The sequence below is a fragment of the Leucoraja erinacea genome, chromosome 3 (assembly GCF_028641065.1).
Source record: "Leucoraja erinacea ecotype New England chromosome 3, Leri_hhj_1, whole genome shotgun sequence".
Classification (NCBI taxonomy): domain Eukaryota; kingdom Metazoa; phylum Chordata; class Chondrichthyes; order Rajiformes; family Rajidae; genus Leucoraja; species Leucoraja erinaceus.
Genome location: NC_073379.1, coordinates 22,237,039 through 22,258,039, shown reverse-complemented (window position 1 = coordinate 22,258,039; position 21,001 = coordinate 22,237,039). Strand labels below are relative to the sequence as shown.

At 45.0% G+C, this 21,001-nt stretch overlaps 1 protein-coding gene across 1 annotated transcript in view; it reads left to right on the top strand.

Annotated features, from left to right (window-relative positions):
- poln (polymerase (DNA directed) nu) overlaps window positions 1-21,001 on the top strand; it is a 98,301-nt gene that overhangs the window by 51,459 nt on the left and 25,841 nt on the right. The window contains exons 3-4 of the mRNA XM_055630559.1: window positions 10,185-10,242; window positions 13,942-14,019. Of these exons, the coding sequence (XP_055486534.1) occupies window positions 10,185-10,242; window positions 13,942-14,019 (136 nt within the window). The remainder of the gene's footprint in view (window positions 1-10,184; window positions 10,243-13,941; window positions 14,020-21,001) is intronic.

Below are 21,001 nucleotides of genomic sequence, written 5' to 3'. Positions count from 1 at the left end.
TTCCCTGCGGCTGTTACATTACTTAACTCTGTTCCTCGGTGATTGCCAGACACCCCACCCCCCCGCCGACACTCGTTCCACCAGGAAAAATTGCACTACTACGACTGTATGTACGTAAATATATTTATTGCTCATATTCTATGTTCGCTCTTCTGGGGAGATGCTAACTGCATTTTGTTGTCTCTGTACTGTACGCTGCACAATGACAATAAAGTTTGAATCTGAATCTGGTGTACGAGGTAATCGTTGGTCGGCGTAGACTCGGTGAGACGAAGGGCCTGTTTCCGTGCGGTATCTCTAAAGTCTCAAGACATGGTGGGCCAGAGGGCATGTTTCTGTGCTGTACAACTGGGTGACTATAACTCTGTTAGCAATGCATGAGATCCCACAGACTGCACTTTAAATCCATTGGCCATCAGTAATTCATGAGTTCCACCACTGTGCTTCTGAGTCAATGCTGTAATATCCAGAAACGATGCAAATTTAATGCTTTTTGGTTCAAAAGTACTTTAAAGGTTATGGCATAATTTTGTTTTTTATAGTTCAATATTTTATAGAATCTTGCACATTATGCCACGATGCCTTGAAATTCCTCAGATATTCAAGCGTGTGAATGGAGTTTCCACCGTATTTCAAGTCAGGACAGTTATGGATTAGAATTTTAAGGGCTCATTCAAGCTAGTTTTTAATATAAATAGTACTCATTTAGAATAATAATAGCTTACAGTTTTGATGACAGAAATAGACACCCAACCATGTTAAGTTAAATGAGTGAATTCTTGGTTAAATTCTTGGTGAATTCTTCAAGAAAGCTTTTAGCACATCTTGAATCTTTTTCACTGTCTGTCTGCTAATCTCTACTGCAACAGAACTTACATTTTAATGTCTGGTGACCAAGTTACAGGAGATATATGGATGCTTTGCAGAGAGTGCAGAAAAAGTTTACCAGGATGCTGCCCCGTTATGGGAGCATTAGCTAAAAGGAGAAGTTGGACACTTCACTTAGGTCATTTTCTCTGGTGTGTTGGGGGCTGCCTGATAGATATTAAATTAAGAATGTCAAAGATAAATAGATAGTCTTAGTCATTTTCTCAGCGTGGAAATGGTAAACATTAGAGGACATTGAACATAGAAGATACACAGCACAGGAACAGGCCCTTCAACGCACAATGTCAGTACTGAATATGATGCCTACTTAAACCCTTCCGTCTGCACATGATATGTATACTCCAATCTCACGTGTCTCTAGGTAAATATCTTAAATCCACTATCGTACCTGCTTCCACTACCTTCTGTTCCAACCGGGGAATTTGCTTATGTATGGCGATACTCTTGCCGAACTGTATGCAAAAACAGTATTTCACTGTACCTTGTAAAAATAATAGCTCCAACTTTGGAAGGGTACATTTTAAGGGAGATGTGCAGGGAAAGTTTATTTCACAAAGAGTGGGGGGTGCCTGGAACATGCTGCCAAGGGTGGTGGTAGTAGAAGCATATATGATAGCAACATTTAAGAAGCATGGAACATCGGAAGCTGAAGGGCAATCTTATAGAGGTGTATAAAACCTTGAGGGAAATAAGATGAGTGCACAGTCTTTTATCCAGGGTAGAGGAATCAAAAGACAAGAGGACATATGTTAAAGGTAAGAGAGGCAAGATTTAATACAAACCCAAGGGGCATTTCTTTCACTCAGAGGATGGTGGGTATATGGAATGAGTTGCCAGAGGGGGTAGTTGAGGCAGGTACTCTAACAGCATTTAAAAGATACTTGGACAGATACATGGATAGGGAAGGTCTAAAGAGATATGGGCCAAACGCAAGCAACTGGGACTAGCTTAGATTGGGTACATTGGTCGGTGTGGACGAGTGGGGTCAAAGAGTTGTTTCTGTGCTGTAAGACTCTATGACTTCATGACACATGAACAGGTTGGGAATGGAGGGATATGGACCATGAAAGACAGATGCGTTTAGTTTAGATTGGGATCATGATTAGCACAGACATCGCGGGCCGAACATCCTGTTACTCTGCTGCACTGTGCTATGGTTTATGTAATGGAATGTTTTGGGAGTCTGGTGTCAAGCATGCACGTGACACGTATGCTAACCATCATACTTTAGATTTTAGACTTTAAGTATTTAGCGTGGAAACATGCCCTTCAACCCACCGAGTCCTCACCAACCAACGATCACCCCGTACGCTAGCACTATCCTACACACCAGGAACAATTTACAATTTTACCAAACATACAAACCTATACTTCTTTGGAGTGTGGGAGGAAACTGGAGCACCTAGAGAAAACTCACATGGTCACAGGAAGAACGTACAAAAATCCGTACAGACAGCACCCGTAGTCAGGATCAAACCCGAGACTCTGGCGCTGTAAGGCAGCAAGTCTACCATTGTGCCACTGTGCAGCCCATACATTGAGAGCACACAGAACATCTGTGCAACACCACTTCACAGACCACCCTTCCACATGCACCTTCAGTGGAAGAGTCTGCAGTTTCCACATTGGGCTTGATGCCGAGGGACTATTTAAGAAAATATTGGCACCAATGCAGCTTCAATAGCCAGCCAGAACTCTCTTTAACACTCTCTAATGCAGCTTAAATTGAGGGTTGTATTTTCCAAGATCTCACTCTCTAAATCTCCAATGTTCAGTTCTTCAACACATTTAAAAATAAATGCAGCTTTTTGAAAGGAGTGTTTTATTGGACCAAAGTGTACTCTATATGTCAGTGTGTATGTTAGACACCATGTACTTAGTGGTGTGTCAGTTAGTTTCACAGTCAGTTAGTCACAGCAGTGAAATAACTAATTAAAGTACAAATACTAATCATTTTATGATTCTTTTGCGGGTTTTGGGCATGTAATACCTATCCGTAATTGGTCTTGAGAAAACGGTAGTGAGCCACTGCCCTGTACTGCTGTAATGGTGACTGCACTCTCACAGTGTGGAAACAAGGAACTGCAGGTGCTGGCCGACCAAGGAAAGACACACAATGTTGTAGTAACTCAGCTGGTCAGGCAGCATCCCTGGAGAATATGGATAGCTGACGTCAAACTCACACAGTGGTGTGGGGAGGGAGTTCCACGCTTTGTTGACAGAACAATTAATGAACGGCAATGTATTTCCAAATCAGAACGGTGTCATTAGAAGGGAACTGGAGGCTGTGCTTGCTCTCCATTGCACAGTTAGGCAGGAACATCAAATTCTCCATTCACTAAGAATGGTAGGGCTTTGGGGAGTATTGCAGGGCAGAGGGATATAGGATTACAGGTACACCAAGGTGCAAGAGGAGTATAGGTGTCAGAGGTGAAAGGGAAAAGGCTGGAGAATGGGGTTAGGAGAGATAGATCAGCCATGATTGAATGGCGGAGTAGACTTGATGGGCTGAAAGGCCTAATTCTACTCCTATTCCTTATGACCTTATGACACAGATTCTGGAAAGTGGCATCACAGGTGGTAAAGAAGACTTTTGGTACATTGGCCTTCATTAGTCAAGATATTGAGTGTAGAATTTGTAATGTTATGTCACAATTGTGCAAGATATTGATGAGGCTGCATTTGGAGTATTGTATTCAGTTTTGCTTACCTTGCTATAGGAAGGATGCCATTAAACCAAAAAGTGCAGAGAAGATTCATGAGGATCTTGCCTGGACTACAGGGTCTGAGCTATAGGGAGAGATTGGACAGGCTAGGACTGTATTCCTTGAAGCGCAGGAGACCGAGGGCTGATCTTATAGAGGTGTATAAAATCATGAGGGGAATTGATAGGGAATCCACAGTCTTTTACCCATGGTGGGGAATAAAGAACCAGAAGACATAGATTAAGGTTGGTGGAGAATGATTTAATAAGAAACTGAGAGGCAACGTTAACACTCAGGGGGGCGGGTGTATGGAATGAGCTGCCAGAGGAGATAGTTGAGGCAGGTATAATAAGAGCATTTAAAAGACACTTGGACAGGTACACAGATAGGTAAGGGTTAGAGGAATATAGGACTAATGCGGGCAAATGGGACTAGCTTAGATGGGGCATCTTGGTCGGCATGGACGAGTGGGGCTGAAGGGCTTGATTTCAAGCTGTATGACTGATTCTATAACTCTTAAGACTCGAAAATAAATGTAGACACAAGAGGCTGCAGGAGCTAGATCTTGGCACAGTAGTTGGTAGAGCTGCCAGAGACCTATGTTCAACTCTGAGCCCAGGTACTGTCTATGTGGAGATTGCACGTTCTCCTTGTGACTGCGTGCGTTTCTTCTAGGTGCTTCGGTTTCCTCCCACATCCCAAAGACGTGTGGGTTTGTAAGTTAATTAACCTCTAAAATTGCCCCTAATGTGTTTGGAGTAGATGAGAAAGTGAGATAACAGAACTAGTGTGAGCGGGTGACCGATGTCCAGCAAGGACATGAGCTGAAGGGCCAGTTTCCATGCTGAATCTTGAAACTAAAATGAACAAAGTGCTGGAAGAACTCAGTATGTCAGGCAGCATCTGTGGAGGGAAATGGACAGGTGACGTTTCGGGTCAGGACCCTTTTTCAAACTGATTGTCGTAACGGGGAGAAAGTTGGATAGAGAGGTGGGGGCAGGACAAAGCCTGGCAAGTGATGGGTGGATACAAGTGGAGGGAGAGGGGGAAGGGTGATTGGCAGATATATGGAGTAAGTGACAAAGGTAGAAGTGAAAAGAAGACAACAGGTGTGAAATGTAGCCAGAGGGAGGGATATAGATGGTATTGGATGGGGAAGGGGGCGGGGAGAGGAAAGAAGGGATCCGGATAAAAGGAAATATTGGCACCATCCAAGGGTTAGTGCAACTGTGAGAAGCTCCTGAGGCTCATTGCTTGGAACATTGAATATAAGGGTCAGGAAGTCATGATGCAGCACTATAGGACTTTAGTGAGGCTGCATTTGGAGTATTGTGTGCCGTTCTGGTCACCCCTTTACAGGAAGGATGTAAGACTAAGTGGAGACTTTGGAGAGGGTGCAGAGGATGTTTACCAGAACAATGCCTGGATACGAGGGGATTAGCTACAGGGAGAGGTTGGACAGACTTTGACTGTTTACACTGGAACATCGGAGGTTGATTGGAGAATTGATAGAAGTATATAAAACTATGAGAGGCGTAGATAGGGTAGACAGTCAGAACCTTTTTCCCAGGGGGGAAATATTCCAACTGATAGATATAAGGTGAGAAGGGGAGAGCTTAAAAGGGAGATGTGCGGGGCCAGAATCTTTTACACAGAGAATGCTGGGGTCTGAAAGGCATTGCCAGTGGTGGTGGTGGAGGTAGATGTGGTAGTGGTGTTTAAGAGGCTTTTAAACAGGCACGTGGAAGTACAGGGAAAAGAGGGATATGGATCATGTACAGGCAGAAGAGATCAGTTTAACTTGGCATCATGTTCGGCACAGACATTGTGGGCCGAAGGGCCAGTTCCTGTGCAGTACAGTTCTATGTTTTACGTTCTCACTGACACATTAGGAAGTGAGGACGAGAGGCAAGGCAGTGAAGAATTTTAACCACAGTCACAAGATAAACGTAGCCTCCATTGGGAGATCACCTGGTAGACACAAACTGTACAGCCAGTGCAGTGGGTTCTGGTTAATAACTACAATTAGAACTTTTAAACAGTCTGATTCTTGAAGGACGACTCCACCCTAATTACAAGTGTGGGTGAGATGACGAAGCAACATGTCACTGCTCTCCCTGTCGCTCTGCTGAGGTGCTGCCGTTCTCCTGCTGAGCAAAGCTGCTGAATGCCCCTCTCTACCTCCCTCCCCCCTCCATCTCCGTCTCCCCGTCACTCCCACTTCCACTATCCCTCTCCCCTCCCTCTCCCTCCTCCCTCTCCCTCTCCCTCTCTCTCTCTCTCTCTCTCTCTCTCTCTCTCTCTCTCTCTGTCTCCCTCTGTCTTTCACCCTCTCTCTCCATCTTCCTCTCCCACTCTCTCCCTTTCCCACTCACCCCTCTCTCCCCCTCCCTCTCCACCACTCCCCATCTCCTTCTCCCTGTATCTCTTCCCTTCCCTCTTCTCTCTCTCCTTCTCCAGTTCCCTCCCTGTCTCTCTCCCTCTCCCTCTCGATCTCCCTCCCCCTCTACCACCCTCCCCCTCTCCCCATCTCCCTCTCCATCTCTCCCTCCTTCTCCATCTCTCTCCCTCTCCAGTTCCCTCTCTGTCTTCCTCTCACTTTCTGACTCTTCCTCCCTCTGACTCCTTCTCTCTCCCCTCCATTTCCCTCTCCTTCTCCTTCCCCCCTCTCTCCCCCTCTTCCTCTCCCACTACACCTCTCCCTCTCCCTCTCACTCTCTCCCTCCCTCTTGCTCATCCATCTCTCTCTCCCTGCCTCTCTCTCTCTCTCTCTCCTCCTCCTTCTCCCTCTCTCCTCTCTCTCTCTCTCTCTCTCTCTCTCTCCCTCTCTCTCCCCTCTCTCTCCCTCTCTCTCTCTCTCTCTCTCTCTCATCTCTCTCTCTCTCTCTCTCTCTCTCTCTCTCTCTCTCTCTCTCTCTCTCTCTCTCTCTCTCTCTCTCTCATTTCTCCATCTTCCTCACCCAGTCTCTCTCCCACTCCCACTCTCTCCCTCCTTCTCCCTCTACCTCTCCCCATCTCCCTCTCCCTGTATCTTTTTTTTCCCTCCTTCTCTCTCTCCTTCAGTTCCCTCTGTCTCTCTGCCTCACCATCCCACCCTCTTTCTCCATCTCCCTCTCCCTCTCCCTCCCTCCCCCTCTCCCTCACCCTCTCCATCTCCCTCTCCCTCTCCGTCCCCCTCTCCTTCATCGTCTCCCTCCCTCTCCAGTTCCCTCTCCGTCTCTCTCTCTTTCCGACTCTTCCTCTCCATCTGCCCCCTTCTCTCCCCTCCACCTCCCTCTCTCTCCCTCACACCCTCTCCCTCCCTGATGCTAGTCCATCTCTCTCCCCCAGCCTCTCTCCCTCTCCGCTTCTCCCCTTTTTCCTTTCCCTCTCTCTGTTTCTCCCTCTCCTTCTTCCTTTATCCCTTTCCCTGTCTCTCCCTCTGCATCATCCCCTCTCCCTCTCCTTGGATCCATTGGGTCAGTTCATGAGTAGACCAGACTCGGCCCAGTTGCACTATCCCCCTCCCTCCTTTTCCACAGAAACCACACCAATGCCCTCAACAGCAGGTTGACTTTGACCCCGAAGACCAGGCCTCCGGAACTCTGTCCAGGTCAGAGTCTACAGGTTTGACCTGTTTACGGGTCTCACGAGGCTCCCTGTTGTCGCAGTCCCATTTTCCAACCGTACCCTCCAAACCTTTCCTCCACAATGTCCGTCCCATTCCCAGTGGCCTCTTGCCTACAATCTGCAAATGGAGACATGGTCAAACAGCATGGAAACAGGCCCTTTGGCCCTACTCACCCATGTCGACCAAGATCACCCATCCCCTCAAGTCCCACTTGCCCACATTTAGCCCATATCCCTCTAATCCTTTCCTATCCATGTACCTGTCCAATTGTCTTTTCAATGTTGTTATTGTACTTGCCTCAACTACCTCCTCTGGCAGCTCATTCCATAAACACACCACCCTCTGTGTAAAATAGCTGCACCTCAGGATCCTATCCCCTCTTTCCCCTCTCACGTTAAATCCATGTCCTCTGGGTCTTGATTCCTTTAAATACAACAAATAAATACAATGAAACTGACGCTGGAGGGGCTTACAGAGATGCACTGGGAGCATAGAGGTACAGCACAGAAACAGACCCTTCAGCCCAACATGTTCATGCCAGCCAGGTTGTTCAAACAAACTAGACTCACTTGCCTGTACCTGACCTATATCCCTCCAAACATTTCCTATCCATATACCTTTTGTGTAGTTTAGTTTAGTTTAGTTTAATTTAGTTTAGTTTTGTTTATTGTCATGTGTACCGAGGTACAGTGAGAAACCTTTTTGTTGTGTGCAGTCCAGTCAGTGGAAAGACTATACATGATTACAATCGAGCCGTCCACAGTGTACAGATACAAAATAAAGGGAATAATGCAAAGTGCAAGATAAAATCCATTAAAGTCCGATTAAAGATAGTCCGAGGGTCTCCAATGAGGTGTGCTCTCTAGTTATTTCTAGTTATGGATGCCTTATGTCAGGAAGAAACTGCCCCTGAATCTGGAGTAATCGTACCCGCTTCTACCACTTTCTCCAGCTCGTTCTATGACAGGAAGAAACCAGGCACCATCCAAGGGTTAGTGCAACTGTGAGAAGCTCCTGAGGCTCATTGCTTGGAACATTGAATATAGGGGTCAGGAAGTCATGATGCAGCACTATAGGACTTTAGTGAGGCTGCATTTGGAGTATTGTGTGCCGTTCTGGTCACCTGCGAAACTCTGGGCTCACCCCTCAGATCCCTTTTAAATATTTCCCCTCACACCGTAAACCTATGCCCTTGAGTTTTAGACACACCAGTTAAAAGACTGACTAGTCACCTTATTTATATGCCCCCACCCCCCCCCCCCTGATTTTATATAGTGTAGCAGCACCCGGAGGTGTCTTTGGGTAGTCAAACCCTCGGATTGGCTGCTCCAGTCACGTGGGCGCGGGGAGCGATCTTCGGGCGCTTTTTATCAAGTTGTTTCATTCTAGCTCCACACTTGTGGAAGTAACATCGTTTTTGTTGGCTGTCTTACCGACCCGAGTTTATTAATTGATTTACTGTTACAAAATAAAACCCTTTGAATTCACTCACTGTCTCGACTCGCCAAAATAGTGCCATAAGGACTTGCTTCTTAGATCCTGTTACAAACCTTGTGTCTAAAGGCCACATAACTATGCTGAAATATTAATGGGAGTTCAGGTTGCACACAGGCGAAATGGTCTGAGGGGAACCAGTGTACAATAGGCCATGAATACCACTGATCACTGATAAAATAAACAGCAACTGACTCTCAGTCTGAACAAGGGTCTCCACCCAAATCATCACCCATTCCTTTTCTCCAGAGTTGCTGCATGGCCCACTGAGTTACTCCACGATGTTGTGTCTATCTTCCTATAGCCCCGTGAAAACTTTCTTTTAAATCTTAAACCAGTGTGAATGTTTAAGAAACACAAAATGAACCCCCAGAGATACAAGAAACTGCAAATGCTGCAAAAGAAACATTCTGGAGGAACTCAGCGGGTCAGGCAGTATCTGTGGAGGGAAATGGACAGATGACAAGAGGAGGTCAGAAGAATGGGAATGGGAGGGAAAGATAGATCAGCCATGATTGAATGGCAGAGTAGACTTGATGGGCCGCAATGACATAAATTTATGACATTTCACATTGGTTCACGGAAAGGTTGTCTGCTGGTTCCATAGACAGACGCTGTCAGACCTGCTGACTTCCTCCAGCACCATTGCCCCTGCCTCCTCTCTAACCAGCCTCTTCAATGGCTGGCAGCTTGCACAGATGATTGTCAATGGCTGAATGGACATCAACGAAGGGTTAGGTTCTGCCCATGCTTCCAGGAAGCAATCATGGATGAATTGACAAAATTCACAAACCCCGCTTGGCTTTCACTGTGAACGTGTGGGTTTTCCTCCGGGTGCGCCGGTTTCCCCCCACATCCCAGAGACATGCAGGTTTGTAGGGTAATTAGCCTCTGTAAATTGCCCCTAGTGTGTAGGGAGTGGATGTGAAAATGCGATGACATAGAACTAGTGTGAACGAGTGACCAATGGTTGGCCTGTACATGGTTCGCCGAAGGTCCTGTTTCCCTGTGAACTTTAAAGTAAACTAAACTAAGTAAATGGATTAGATGGACACAAAATGCTGGAGTAACTCAGCGGGACAGACAGCATCTGTGGATAGAAGGAATGGGTAACATTTAGGGTTTAGACCCTTCTTCAGACATAAATGGATTTAGGTTTGACACAGATATTAAGGTTTTGGGATCGAGGCCGGTCAAAGAATTGATTAGTTCAGACTTGATTTCATTTCATGGGAGTAGGTCAAGTTAAGTTGAGTTTATTGTTATATGCACCAGTAAGATACAGGTACAAGGAAAATGTTGCTTACAGCAGCATGACAGACACATGGACTCTGACAACACAGAAACAAGTTATATATAAATTATACCTGTTCCTCATGTTGATATGTTTCTGTTCGCATCAGTTTTTCCTCACACATAACAAAAAAACATTGAAGTTATTCTTCTGAAGCAGAACTCAACTCTGTGGTTTACTGTCTTTCTTACAGAATATTCAAGCAATTCCAACACAGCCAATCCAAATCGCCAAGCTGCAGTACATCCGAGGTACAGTATAGAAGCGTGTCTGGCAGTGTATCTTGATGTCCCCTTTATTCATTAGAGGCTCTGTGTGTGGCAGGAAAGGGCAGAATTGATTGGCCATCCCTGCTGGACCTGAACAGGAAGTAAGGCATCTTCTCGAATCGACCAGTAACATCTAGATGTGGCATGCTGGTAGAACAGTTTGTTGGCACTGGGCCTATATTCGCTGGAGTTTAGTAGAATGATGGGGACCTCATTGAAACGTACAGAATCATGAAAGGCTTGGATAGTGGATGTGGAGAGGATTTCCACTAGTGGGAGAGTCTAAGACTTGAGGTCATAGCCTCAGAATTTAGGATGAGGAGGAATTTCTTTCATCAGAGGGTGGTGAATCTGTGAAATTCTTTGCCACAGAAGGCTGTAGAGGCTGTCAGTGGATATTTTTAAGGCAGAGATAGATAGATGGTTTATATGGTTTATATGGTTTGTTAGATAGATAGATTCTTGATTAGTACAGGTGTCAGAGGTTATGGGGAGAAGACAGGAGAATGGAGTTAGGAGGGAGAGATAGATCAGCCATTATTGAATGGCGGAGTAGACGATGAGCCGAATGGCCTAATTCTACTCCGATCACTTATGATGTTGTGACTTATGATCTTATGAACAGTTATTTTAAGTAAACCAGACGCCTGGACCAGACGGTGGGAACATGAGCTCACATCTCCCCAGTGCAGCTGGGGAATTCAAATTTAGACAATTGCACTGATCTTATAGAGGTGTATAAAATCATGAGAGGAATAGATCTGGTAGATGCACAGAGTTTCTTGCCCAGCGTAGATGAATCAAGGATATGAGTTTAGGGTGAAGGGGAAAAGATTTAATAGGAATCTGAGGGGTAACATTTTTCACACAAAGGGTGGTGGGTGAATGGAATGAGCTGCCAGAGGAGGTAGTAGCGTCAGGGACTATCCCAACATTTAAGAAACAGTTAGACAGGTACATGGATAGGACAGGTTTGGAGGGATATGGACTAAACACAGGCACGTTGGTCTAGTGTAGCTGGGACATGTTGGCCGGTGTGGGCAAGTTGGGCTGAAGGGCCTGTTTCCACGCTGTATCACTCTATGACTCCATGAGTCCATGACTTAATTAAGATAAATGTAGACAATTAAATAATGTGGGAGTAAAAAGCTGGTGAGACAATAGCTAGACTTACAGGGCTTTCACACAAATTAAGATGCAAAGTGCTGGAATTACTCAGCAGAACAGACAGCATCCTTGGAGACCATGGATAGATGATGTTTCAACAGGATCCTTCTTCAGAGTCTGTTTCCATGATGTACAGGTATCTCTCGACACTTTAGACTTTAGAAATAAAGAGTGGAAAAAGGCCATCCAGCCCACTGCGTCCACGCCGGCCAGTGACACTAGCGCTATCCTACATACTAGGGAAAATTTACAATTTTACTGAAGCCAATTAACCCATAAATCAGTACATCTGGAGCATCTGGAGCATCTGGAGAAAACCCACGCGGTCACAGGGAGAACGTATAAACTCCGTACCGACAGCATCCATAGTCAGGATCGAACTAAACTAAAAAAATTAGTGTCCTATCCAAACCAGCAGAATCACCCATTTTATATCCTGATAATATGAGATCATTATATTTATTATATCTCTTGATGTTGTAATATTGGAGGCAATGTGAGCAAGGTGGATTGAGAGAGAGGATACCCACCTGGGAACGTCTGCTGGTGGGCTGCCCAAAATTGACTTCCGTTGCCCCTGCGCCCCCCAACCAGCCTCTTCAATGGCTGGCAGCTTGCAGCCAGGGATATCTTGGCCGTCTGTCCATAGATGAGCTGAGTTCTGGTGGTTACACATAGTGACAACACTCTCACCAACTACAATGGAGGCGCTTGGACAAGGAGCGTGCCAATCTAACATGGTAAACTGTTATCAGTGGGAGAGATTGACATCTTGTACTCCTCACATAACTATCAACCACTCACAGTGATGGAGTCAATACTTTCACTGGCATTGTGATTAATATTGGTTTATTATTATCATGTGTACCGAGATACACTGGAAAGCTTCTGTTTGCATGCTATCTAATCAAATCAAATCCTACTATATATGAGTACAATCAAACCCTAAACAAGAACTACAGGTAATACCAAGGGAAAATACCACAGCACAGAATATAGTGTGTCTGTATCTATTCAAGTGTCTTTTAAATGCTGTTATAATACCTGCCTCTCCGACTTCCTCTGGCAGCTTGTTACATATATCCAATATCCTCTGCATGGAAAAGTTGCCTTTCAGGTTCGTATAAATCCTGCCCCTCTCATCTTTAACCAATGTCCTATCAAATCTGTTTGAGACAGATGACTTGGTTGATCTCATTTACGGTTGCCATGGAGCAGGTTGCCAAAGATGTTGCACAGCTTGACACCTTCTATAGTTTAATTTGGGAGTGTGGCTGTACTTTCTCTGCAGCTTTGATACTATATTCTGCCCTCTGGTTAGTTTCAATTTTGAACTGCCTGTTGTACTTGTGTATGGTACAATTTGCCTGAAGAACATGGTGGCACTGTGGCACAGCTGTAGATCTGCTGCCTTACAGCGCCAGAGACCCGGGTTCAATCCCGACTACGGGTGCTGTCTGTACGAAGTTTGTACGTTCTCCCTGTGAACCGGTGGGTTTTCTCCGGGTGCTCCGATTTCCTCCCAAACTGAACATTGTGGGATAGGTTATTAGTAGAGCCAGGATTTTGCCATGAATGCCATAAGCACCTTTTTTGCCTTTTTTGAAGATTTCACCAGGGTTATGCCTTTTTCATGATCGAGTGCCTAAATTAGCCTTTTTTTGCCTTTGCTAAAAGGTTGTGCTATTTTCTTTAGTTGTACCGTGATTACAATGACGCTTTCTATGTTAACACGTTAATATTAATGTTATTATTAACGTGTTAACATAGTATAACTTACAAGAAAACTTCCACCACCGGGGTGAAACCGGATGCGCCACTTTCGGTCATTCATTCATTCGTGCTGCTGCCCGCTGGTTCAGTCTTCAATGGGGACTGGGACTTTATTTCAATGGGGGCAGGAGAGTGAAGGGTAATCTTATAGAGGTGCATCAAATCATGAGTGAAACAGATAGGGTAAATGCACAGTCTTTTTCTTAGGGGAGGAAAATCAAGAAAAAAAAGGGCATAGATTTAAGATAAGAAGGTAAATATTTAATAGAATGCTGAGGGGCAACTTTTTTTCACTCAGAGGGTGGTGGGTGCCAGAGGCAGTAGTCGAGGTAGGAACAATAACAAGATTTAAAAGTCTGAAGAAGGGTCTCGACCTGAAATGTCACCCATTCTTTCTATCCGGAGATGCTGCCTGTCCCGCCGAGTTACTGCAGCTTTTAGTGTCTATCTAAGAATTAGAAGACATTTGGGCAGGTACATGTATAGGAAAGGTTTAGAGGGATATGCGGCAAATGCGAACGCAAGGGACTAGTTTGGAGGGCAGATCTCACTTGGCCAAACAGCCCAACTCTTTGTACAACTCTTGTACGACGCTATGAAGCCATAGAGTGCGGCATGGAAGTGTTGGTACGCACTGCAAACTGCAGAAGCTTATCCTGCAAAGGAAAATCCGTCAGTGGAAAAGGGAATAGAGAGAATCAGAGGAAGGTTACAGTGAGCCTGTGTTCTGTTTGGTTGTAGGAAAGGAGGCAGAAGTGGCAACCATCTCACCGAGGAGCATGTTCGTTTCATCGGATGGCTGGACATTTTTAGCAGCAGGTAAGCAGAAAAGTGGCAGAGTGGGAGCACCCAAATCAAAATAAACCAGAACCAATAAAAGCTGAACCCTTCCACCAGTGTCTCCATCTCCTTTTGATTGGTTTCCATTCCTCGGATACTTCCAATGTGAAAGGAAGATTCCGAGGTAAGCCTAAGTTATAGCTGCAGTGTTTTGGCATAACAACCCCTGAAATAATGAACCATTGCTACTTTTGAAACACGGAAAATATCTACATATTTTGCCATAAAAGGACACACAGTGCTGGAGTAACTCAGCAGGTCAGGCAGTTTCAGCAGGATAGGTATTCCATGTTCTCCAGAGATGCTGCCTGACCTGCTAAGTTACTCCAGCACTTTGAGTCCTTTTGTGTATTAACCAGCATCTGCAGATCCTTGTCTCTACTTCTAAATCGTTTACCAAGCAGGCTCAAGTCAAGACAAGTCGGGTTTATATGCACCTTTCATCAGACTTTCAATATCAACTTAAAAATTCACGTGGAATCTTGGTTTAACATAGAAACATAGAAAATAGGTGCAGGAGCAGGCCATTCAGCCCTTTGAGCCAGCACTGCTATTCAATATGATCATGGCTGATCATCCAAAATCAGTACCCTGTTCCTGCTTTCATCCCATATCCCTTGATTCTGTTAGCCCTAAAAGCTATATCCAACTCTCTCTTAAATACATCATCTTAACATCTCCTAACATCAATAACATCTCATCAGAACTGATGGTGCAACTCTCTCTCAATTCTGCTGTAGACTATCGGTTTGTAGCCCTGAGAACAGGGTTGTAACCACATCATTCTTTGCTACCACTTTAGAATCATAGAGTGATACAGTGTGGAAACAGGCCCTTCGGCCCAACTTGCCCACACTGGCCAACATGTCCCTGCTACACTACTCCCACCTCCCCGCGTTTGGTCCATATCCCTCCAAACCTGTCCTATCCATATACAGTGCCTGTCGAACTGTTTCTTAAATGTTGGGATAGTCCCTGCCTCAACTTTCTCCTCTGGCAGCTTGTTCCATACCACCCTTTGCATGAAAAACCTACCCCTCAGATTCCTAATAAATCTTTTCCCCTTCACCTTAAACCTATTCATCTACTCTGGGCAAGAGACTCTCTGCATCTGACCGATCTATTCCTCTCATGATTTTATACACCTCTATAAGAACAACCGACTTTAACCAACACTGATAAGTAGCTGATAGATACTGGATGTCACAAAGTGCTCGAGTCACTCAACGTGTCAGGAAGCTTCTGTGGAGTGAATGACATTTTGTATCAAACCCTTCTTGAAACTAAGAAAATATTTACGAATATGTTGCCAGGACTCGGGCCTGCTATAGGGAGCAGTTGAGCAGGCTGGGACTCTATTCCTTGGAGGATGAGAGGTATTCTTATAGAAGTGTATAAAATCTTGAGATAAAATCGTAAACGCACCGAGTCTCTTGCCTAGTGAAGGGGAATCGAGAGCCAGAGGACATAGGCTTAAGGTGAAGGGGGGAAGATTTAATAGGAATCTGAGGGGTAACTTTTTCACACAAAGGATGGTGGCTGCATGAAACATGCTGCCAGAGGAAGATGTTGAGGCAGGGACTATTGCAATGTTGAAGAAACAATTCGACAGGTACATGGATAGGACAGGTTTAGTGGGATACGGGCCAAACGCAGGCAGGTGGGACTAGTGTAGATGGGACATTTTGGTCGGTGTGGGCAAGTTGGGCTGAAGGGCCTGTTTCCACGCTGTATGACTATATGAGTCTTTGACTCTAAAGTGCTGCAGTAACTCAGCAGGTCAGGCAGCATCTCTGGAGAACATGAATATGTAATTTTTCAGATCCAAACTGAAACGTCACCTTTCCATGTTCTCCAGAGGTGCTGCCTGACCTGCTGAGTTACTCCAGCACTTTCTGTCCTTTTGTGTATTAACCAACATCTACAGTTCAGAGTGAGGCCAAATGCAAATTAGGTAAACAACAACTCTTATTTCACTTGGGCAGCTTACAACCCAACGGCATTAATATTGATTTCACTAACTTCAAGTAACCCTGGCATCCCCTGACTCTCTGTCCCCCTCCCACCCAATTCATTGTATTAGGTTCCAAGTCGTCTTGTTGAGTCTCATTGTCCGTACATTGTTATCACCTAGCCCACAGAGAGCGATGGCCTGTTTCCTTTATCATTGTGTTTTTTTTTGCATAACATTCGTTCATTTATTCCATATCTCTCTATATCACCATCTTTAAATTTGAATCTGAATCTGAATCTTTATCTCTCATTTTCCTCTCCCCGACTCTCAGTCTGAAGAAGGATCTGGACTCGAAACGTCACCCATCCCTTTTCTCTAGAGGTGCTGTCTGACCCACTGAGTTACTCCAACACTTTGTGTCTATCTGCAGATCTCTGTTTCCACATCCTGATCTTGCATTGACATTGCATGCCGCTTGGTGGCAGTTATGGTTTGTATTGTGTACAATACAGTGGTTTGTATTGACTGAAGTGTTTGACGAAAAAGCTGTTTATTGACACCATAAATTACAAGGACAATTATAAATAGTTGCTGTGGTCAGGAACGGAAGAGAGATAAGGCGCCGATTTACTACAGTGGCTTCTGGTTTCTGCACACATCACCACTTATAGGTAGAGCGGCTAAAGCCACAGGAAACTCGACAATGAGCCAACGGCTGGAACTTGGTAACGCTGCGGAAACCCCCTGGTTCCCTCAGCAGCCACCTGTGGTTACCGCTCGTGACATATCGACCGCAGATGGCCTGCGGTGAACGACAGTACACGGCTGATTCTTGCAGGGCAAACCACAAGATTTTATAGCGGTGGGGCAGCTGGTGTCACTCAATGAATGCAAAGATCACATAATAAAATAGAGGAACAAACAAAATGAGTTAAGTCATTTGACATTTGCAGCTTGTCATGGATGTATTTCGACACACCGGTATTGCAGGGTGATTGTGGAAACAAGGAACTGCACATGGTACTTTAGGAAAAAAAGACACAAAATGCTTTGTGGAACTCCACTCCCTACACACTAGGGGCAATTTGTGTAAGGCAATTTGAGGCCAATTAACCTACAGACCAGCATGTCTTTAGGATGTGGGGGGAAACCGGACCACGCGGTCACAGGAAGAACATACAAACTCCGCACAGACAGCACCTGCATTTAGGCTAACTCAGCTCCCTGGCGCTGTGAGGCAGCAGGTCCACTAGCTGCGCCACTGTGCTGCCTTGATGGGAATGTGTGGAGAATCGGTTAAGGGAAAATTAGTTGGGGATTGAGATTGCTCTGTGAGCTGACATTGACTTGACGGACCAAATGGCCTCCTTGAATGTGCTAAGAATTATGGTGATATGGAATGTGGAGTGGCTCAGAAGTAGAGTGTTGTAAGGAACTGCAGATGCTGGTTTACACTGAAGATAGACACAAAATGATGGGGTAACTCAGTGGAACAGGCAACATCTCTGGATAAAAGGAATGGGTGATGTTTCAGGTCGAGACCCTCTTCAGGGGAGAGGGAGTTACAGAGATAAGGAAGTGTAAGAGATCAAAAGAGATCAAGAGCAAGGAAAATGGAAATTAGATCATTGTTAGCTAGGGGAAGGTGACAACAAAGCATACAGACTGGTCGGAGAACTGGGAAGGGGGAGGGATGGAGAGGGAGGGAAAGCAATGGTTGCTTGGAGGTCAATGTTCATACCGCTGGGGTGTAACATGCTCAAGCAAAATATGAGGTGCTGCTCCTCCAATTTGCACTGGGCCTCACATTGGAGTCGATGGAGTCAGTCTGTCAAGTATGCGAATTATGAATGAAAAACTGAAAAGGATAAATGGGCAGTGGATATGGGTAGAGGTCCTGAATGCTGTCAGTTGTCTGCACAAAGATGTTGTCTACACAAACAAAGATTTTGATTTTGCAGTTAAGTAGAATGAACCATATTTTAGAATGGATTAAAACATATTGAATGGGCAACGTAAATAGTTTACTTGTAAATATGTGTGAATTGAAGAATTTACGCCTTTTTCCGCTAATAAATCCTCATTCAGATTGGGTAGATAGTCAGAACTTTTATCCCAGGAAGATACCGTCAAGGACTAGAGGGCATAGTTTTAAGGCAATAGGGGTGAAGTTTAAAGCAGTTGAAAAAAAGATGCAAAGTGCTGGAGTAACTCAGTGGGTCAGGCAGCATCCCTGGATTACATGGATTGGTAGACAGACTGTGTAAGAGGAACTGCTGATGCTGGTTTACACCGATAATGGACAAAATGCTTGAGTAACTCAGCGGGCCAGGTAGCATCTCTGGAGTCAAGGAATTGGTGACGTTTTGGGTCAAAACCCTTCTTTGGATATCAAGGAAGATGCGCAGGGCAAGGTTTTTACACAGGGAGTGGCACTGTCATTGTGGATCGAAGGGCCTATGCCTCTGCTGTTCCTCTCTGTTCTGTCAATTATGCCGACAGATTCTTTATCTGAATTGGCAGCCCTTGCTTTTATTTATAGATCACATTGCAACCCTTTAAAAGAATCAGCACATTCGGTTGCCAAGGTAACTATTAAGATTGAAGCAGAGGGACATGCTGCTGTTTAATTTTCTTTGAACGCAAATCACTGTGAGGGAATTACTGTGAAATTGGATCAGTCACGAAGTTAGAGGGTTTGTCCTAGAATCTCTCTCTGCACAAGTGCTGAGCGTCTGTGCAGTCCTGGCTTTGGTGAGCTGGGCTATCAATGCGCCTGGAGTAGTGGCCGTTAAAATAGGGAGATCTGAGTTTTCATGCTCTAGTATTTGGGCAATTCCTGAATGCATTACTTATTTTTTTTATTTTGTGATTATTTGTGTAGACAAATTAAAAAATGCAAAATTTTTGAAACATTCTTTTGTACATACTTTGCATAGGCACAAGAACAAGTATATACAAAAGCAATATAGAAACATGCACAAATTTGGTGAAACATTCAATATTTAATAAGATTCAGATTCAGATTCAGATTCAATTTTTTGTCATAGGCACAAGACAACGAAGTAGCATATACACAAAGCAAACGATTTATAAAGAATAATGTACAGTGCCCACACATGTACGTTGGTGCCAAGTGACATTCATTAGCTGTTGCTCGTGCTGGTTCGGCAACGGAGAGACCTGTAGCGTTACACAGAGCACAGTGGTGCAGTTGGTAGCGTTGCTGCCTCACAGTGTAAGAACATAGAATATAGAATAGTGCTGTACAGGAAGGGGTCCTTCGGCCCACAATGTTTGTGCCGAAAATAATGCCTAGCTGAACTAATCTTATTGGCCTCTACATGATCCATGTCCCTCTATTCCTTGCACTTCAATGTGCTTATCTAAAAGCCTCTTAAATAGCATTATTGTATAATGTTAGCTCCCCCTTTTTTCGTTACACAGAGCACAGTGGTGCAGTTGGTAGCGTTGCTGCCTCACAGTGTAAGCAACCTGGGTTCTAACCTGACCTTGGGTGCTGTCTGTGTGGAGTTTACATGTCCTCCCTGTGATCACATGGGTTTCCTCAGGGTGCTGTGGTTTTCTCCCACATCCCAAAGACCTGCGGGTTTGTAGGTTAATTGACCTCTGTAAATCGCCCCTTGTATGTATGTAAAAGTGGGGTTACATAGAACTAGCTCTGTGAACAGGTGATCGATGACCGGCATGGACTTGGTAGGCCAAAGGGTCTGTTTCCACGCTGTTATTTTTAATTAATCTATCAAAGCACCATGTGGCCTCCTGGGATGATATTCCTTCCCTTGTTTGAAGGATGTCCCTACCAGGCTCTGCCCCTGAAATGTCCAGCAGAGGAAGGATCCGAGACTGTGGTCCTCCCCCCCAGAGCCTCGGTGTTGGGTGTACCGAGCTTCAGTGCGTCTCTCAGCATGTACTCCTGCAGTCTGCAGCGGGTCAGTCAGCAACATTCCCTGATGGACATCCCGCTGTAGATAGACACAAAATGCTGGAATACCTCAGGTCAGGCAGCTTCTCTGGAGAAAAGAAATAGGTGATATTTCAGGTCGAAACCCTTCTTTTTCAACCCAAAATATCACCTATTCCTTTTCTCCAGAGATGCTCTCTGACCTGCTGAGTTACTCCAGCATTGTGTGTCTATCTTCAATGTAAACCAATATCTGCAGATCCTTCCTGGACATCTATCTCACTGTGCTGGGAAGGCAGCAATTTTCAGGCAGACCAAGGTGATGGCTGTGGTCTTTGACTGGGGTGATGGCCTTCTAGCAGCAATTGATGAACATCTCCGAGTGCGCCCTGGGAGCAGACCATTAACCAGAGTTAACTAAGTCCTCTGTTATACAGCTGATCAGGATGAACCATGACAAGGACCCTTGCATCTTTCCCCAGACCCCCTTTGCAAATCCACACTCTGAATCCAGTCACAGCAGCCATCCCGAGGGCAGCATGCATTGGGAATAAGACTCCCAAGATGTGCGGGAGCGCCCTTTTCACCGCCAGCCAAGCAAGCTCCTGATGAGTCCTGGCCATGAGGTGGTTCAGAGGGATACGGGCCAAATGCAGGCAGGTGGGACCAGTGTAAATGGAGTATCTTTGTTCGCATGAACATGTTGGGCCGAATGGCCAGTTTCCATGCTGTATGACTCAAGATTCAAGATTCAAGAGAGTTTATTGTCATGTGTCCCAGATAGGACAATGAAATTCTTGCTTTGCTTCAGCACCACAGAATATAGAAGCATGAATACAGAACAGATCAGTGTGTCCATATACCATTGTATAAATATATATACACATGAATAAATAAAACAGATAAAGTGCAAATAAACTGATAATGGGCTATTAATGTTCAGAGTTTTGTTTGAGTTGAGCTCAATAGCCTGATGGCTGTAGGGAAGAAGCTGTTTCTGAACCTGGACGTTGCAGTCTTCAGGCTCCTGTACTTTCTACCTGAAGGTAGCGGGGAGATGAGTGTGTGGCCAGGATGATGTG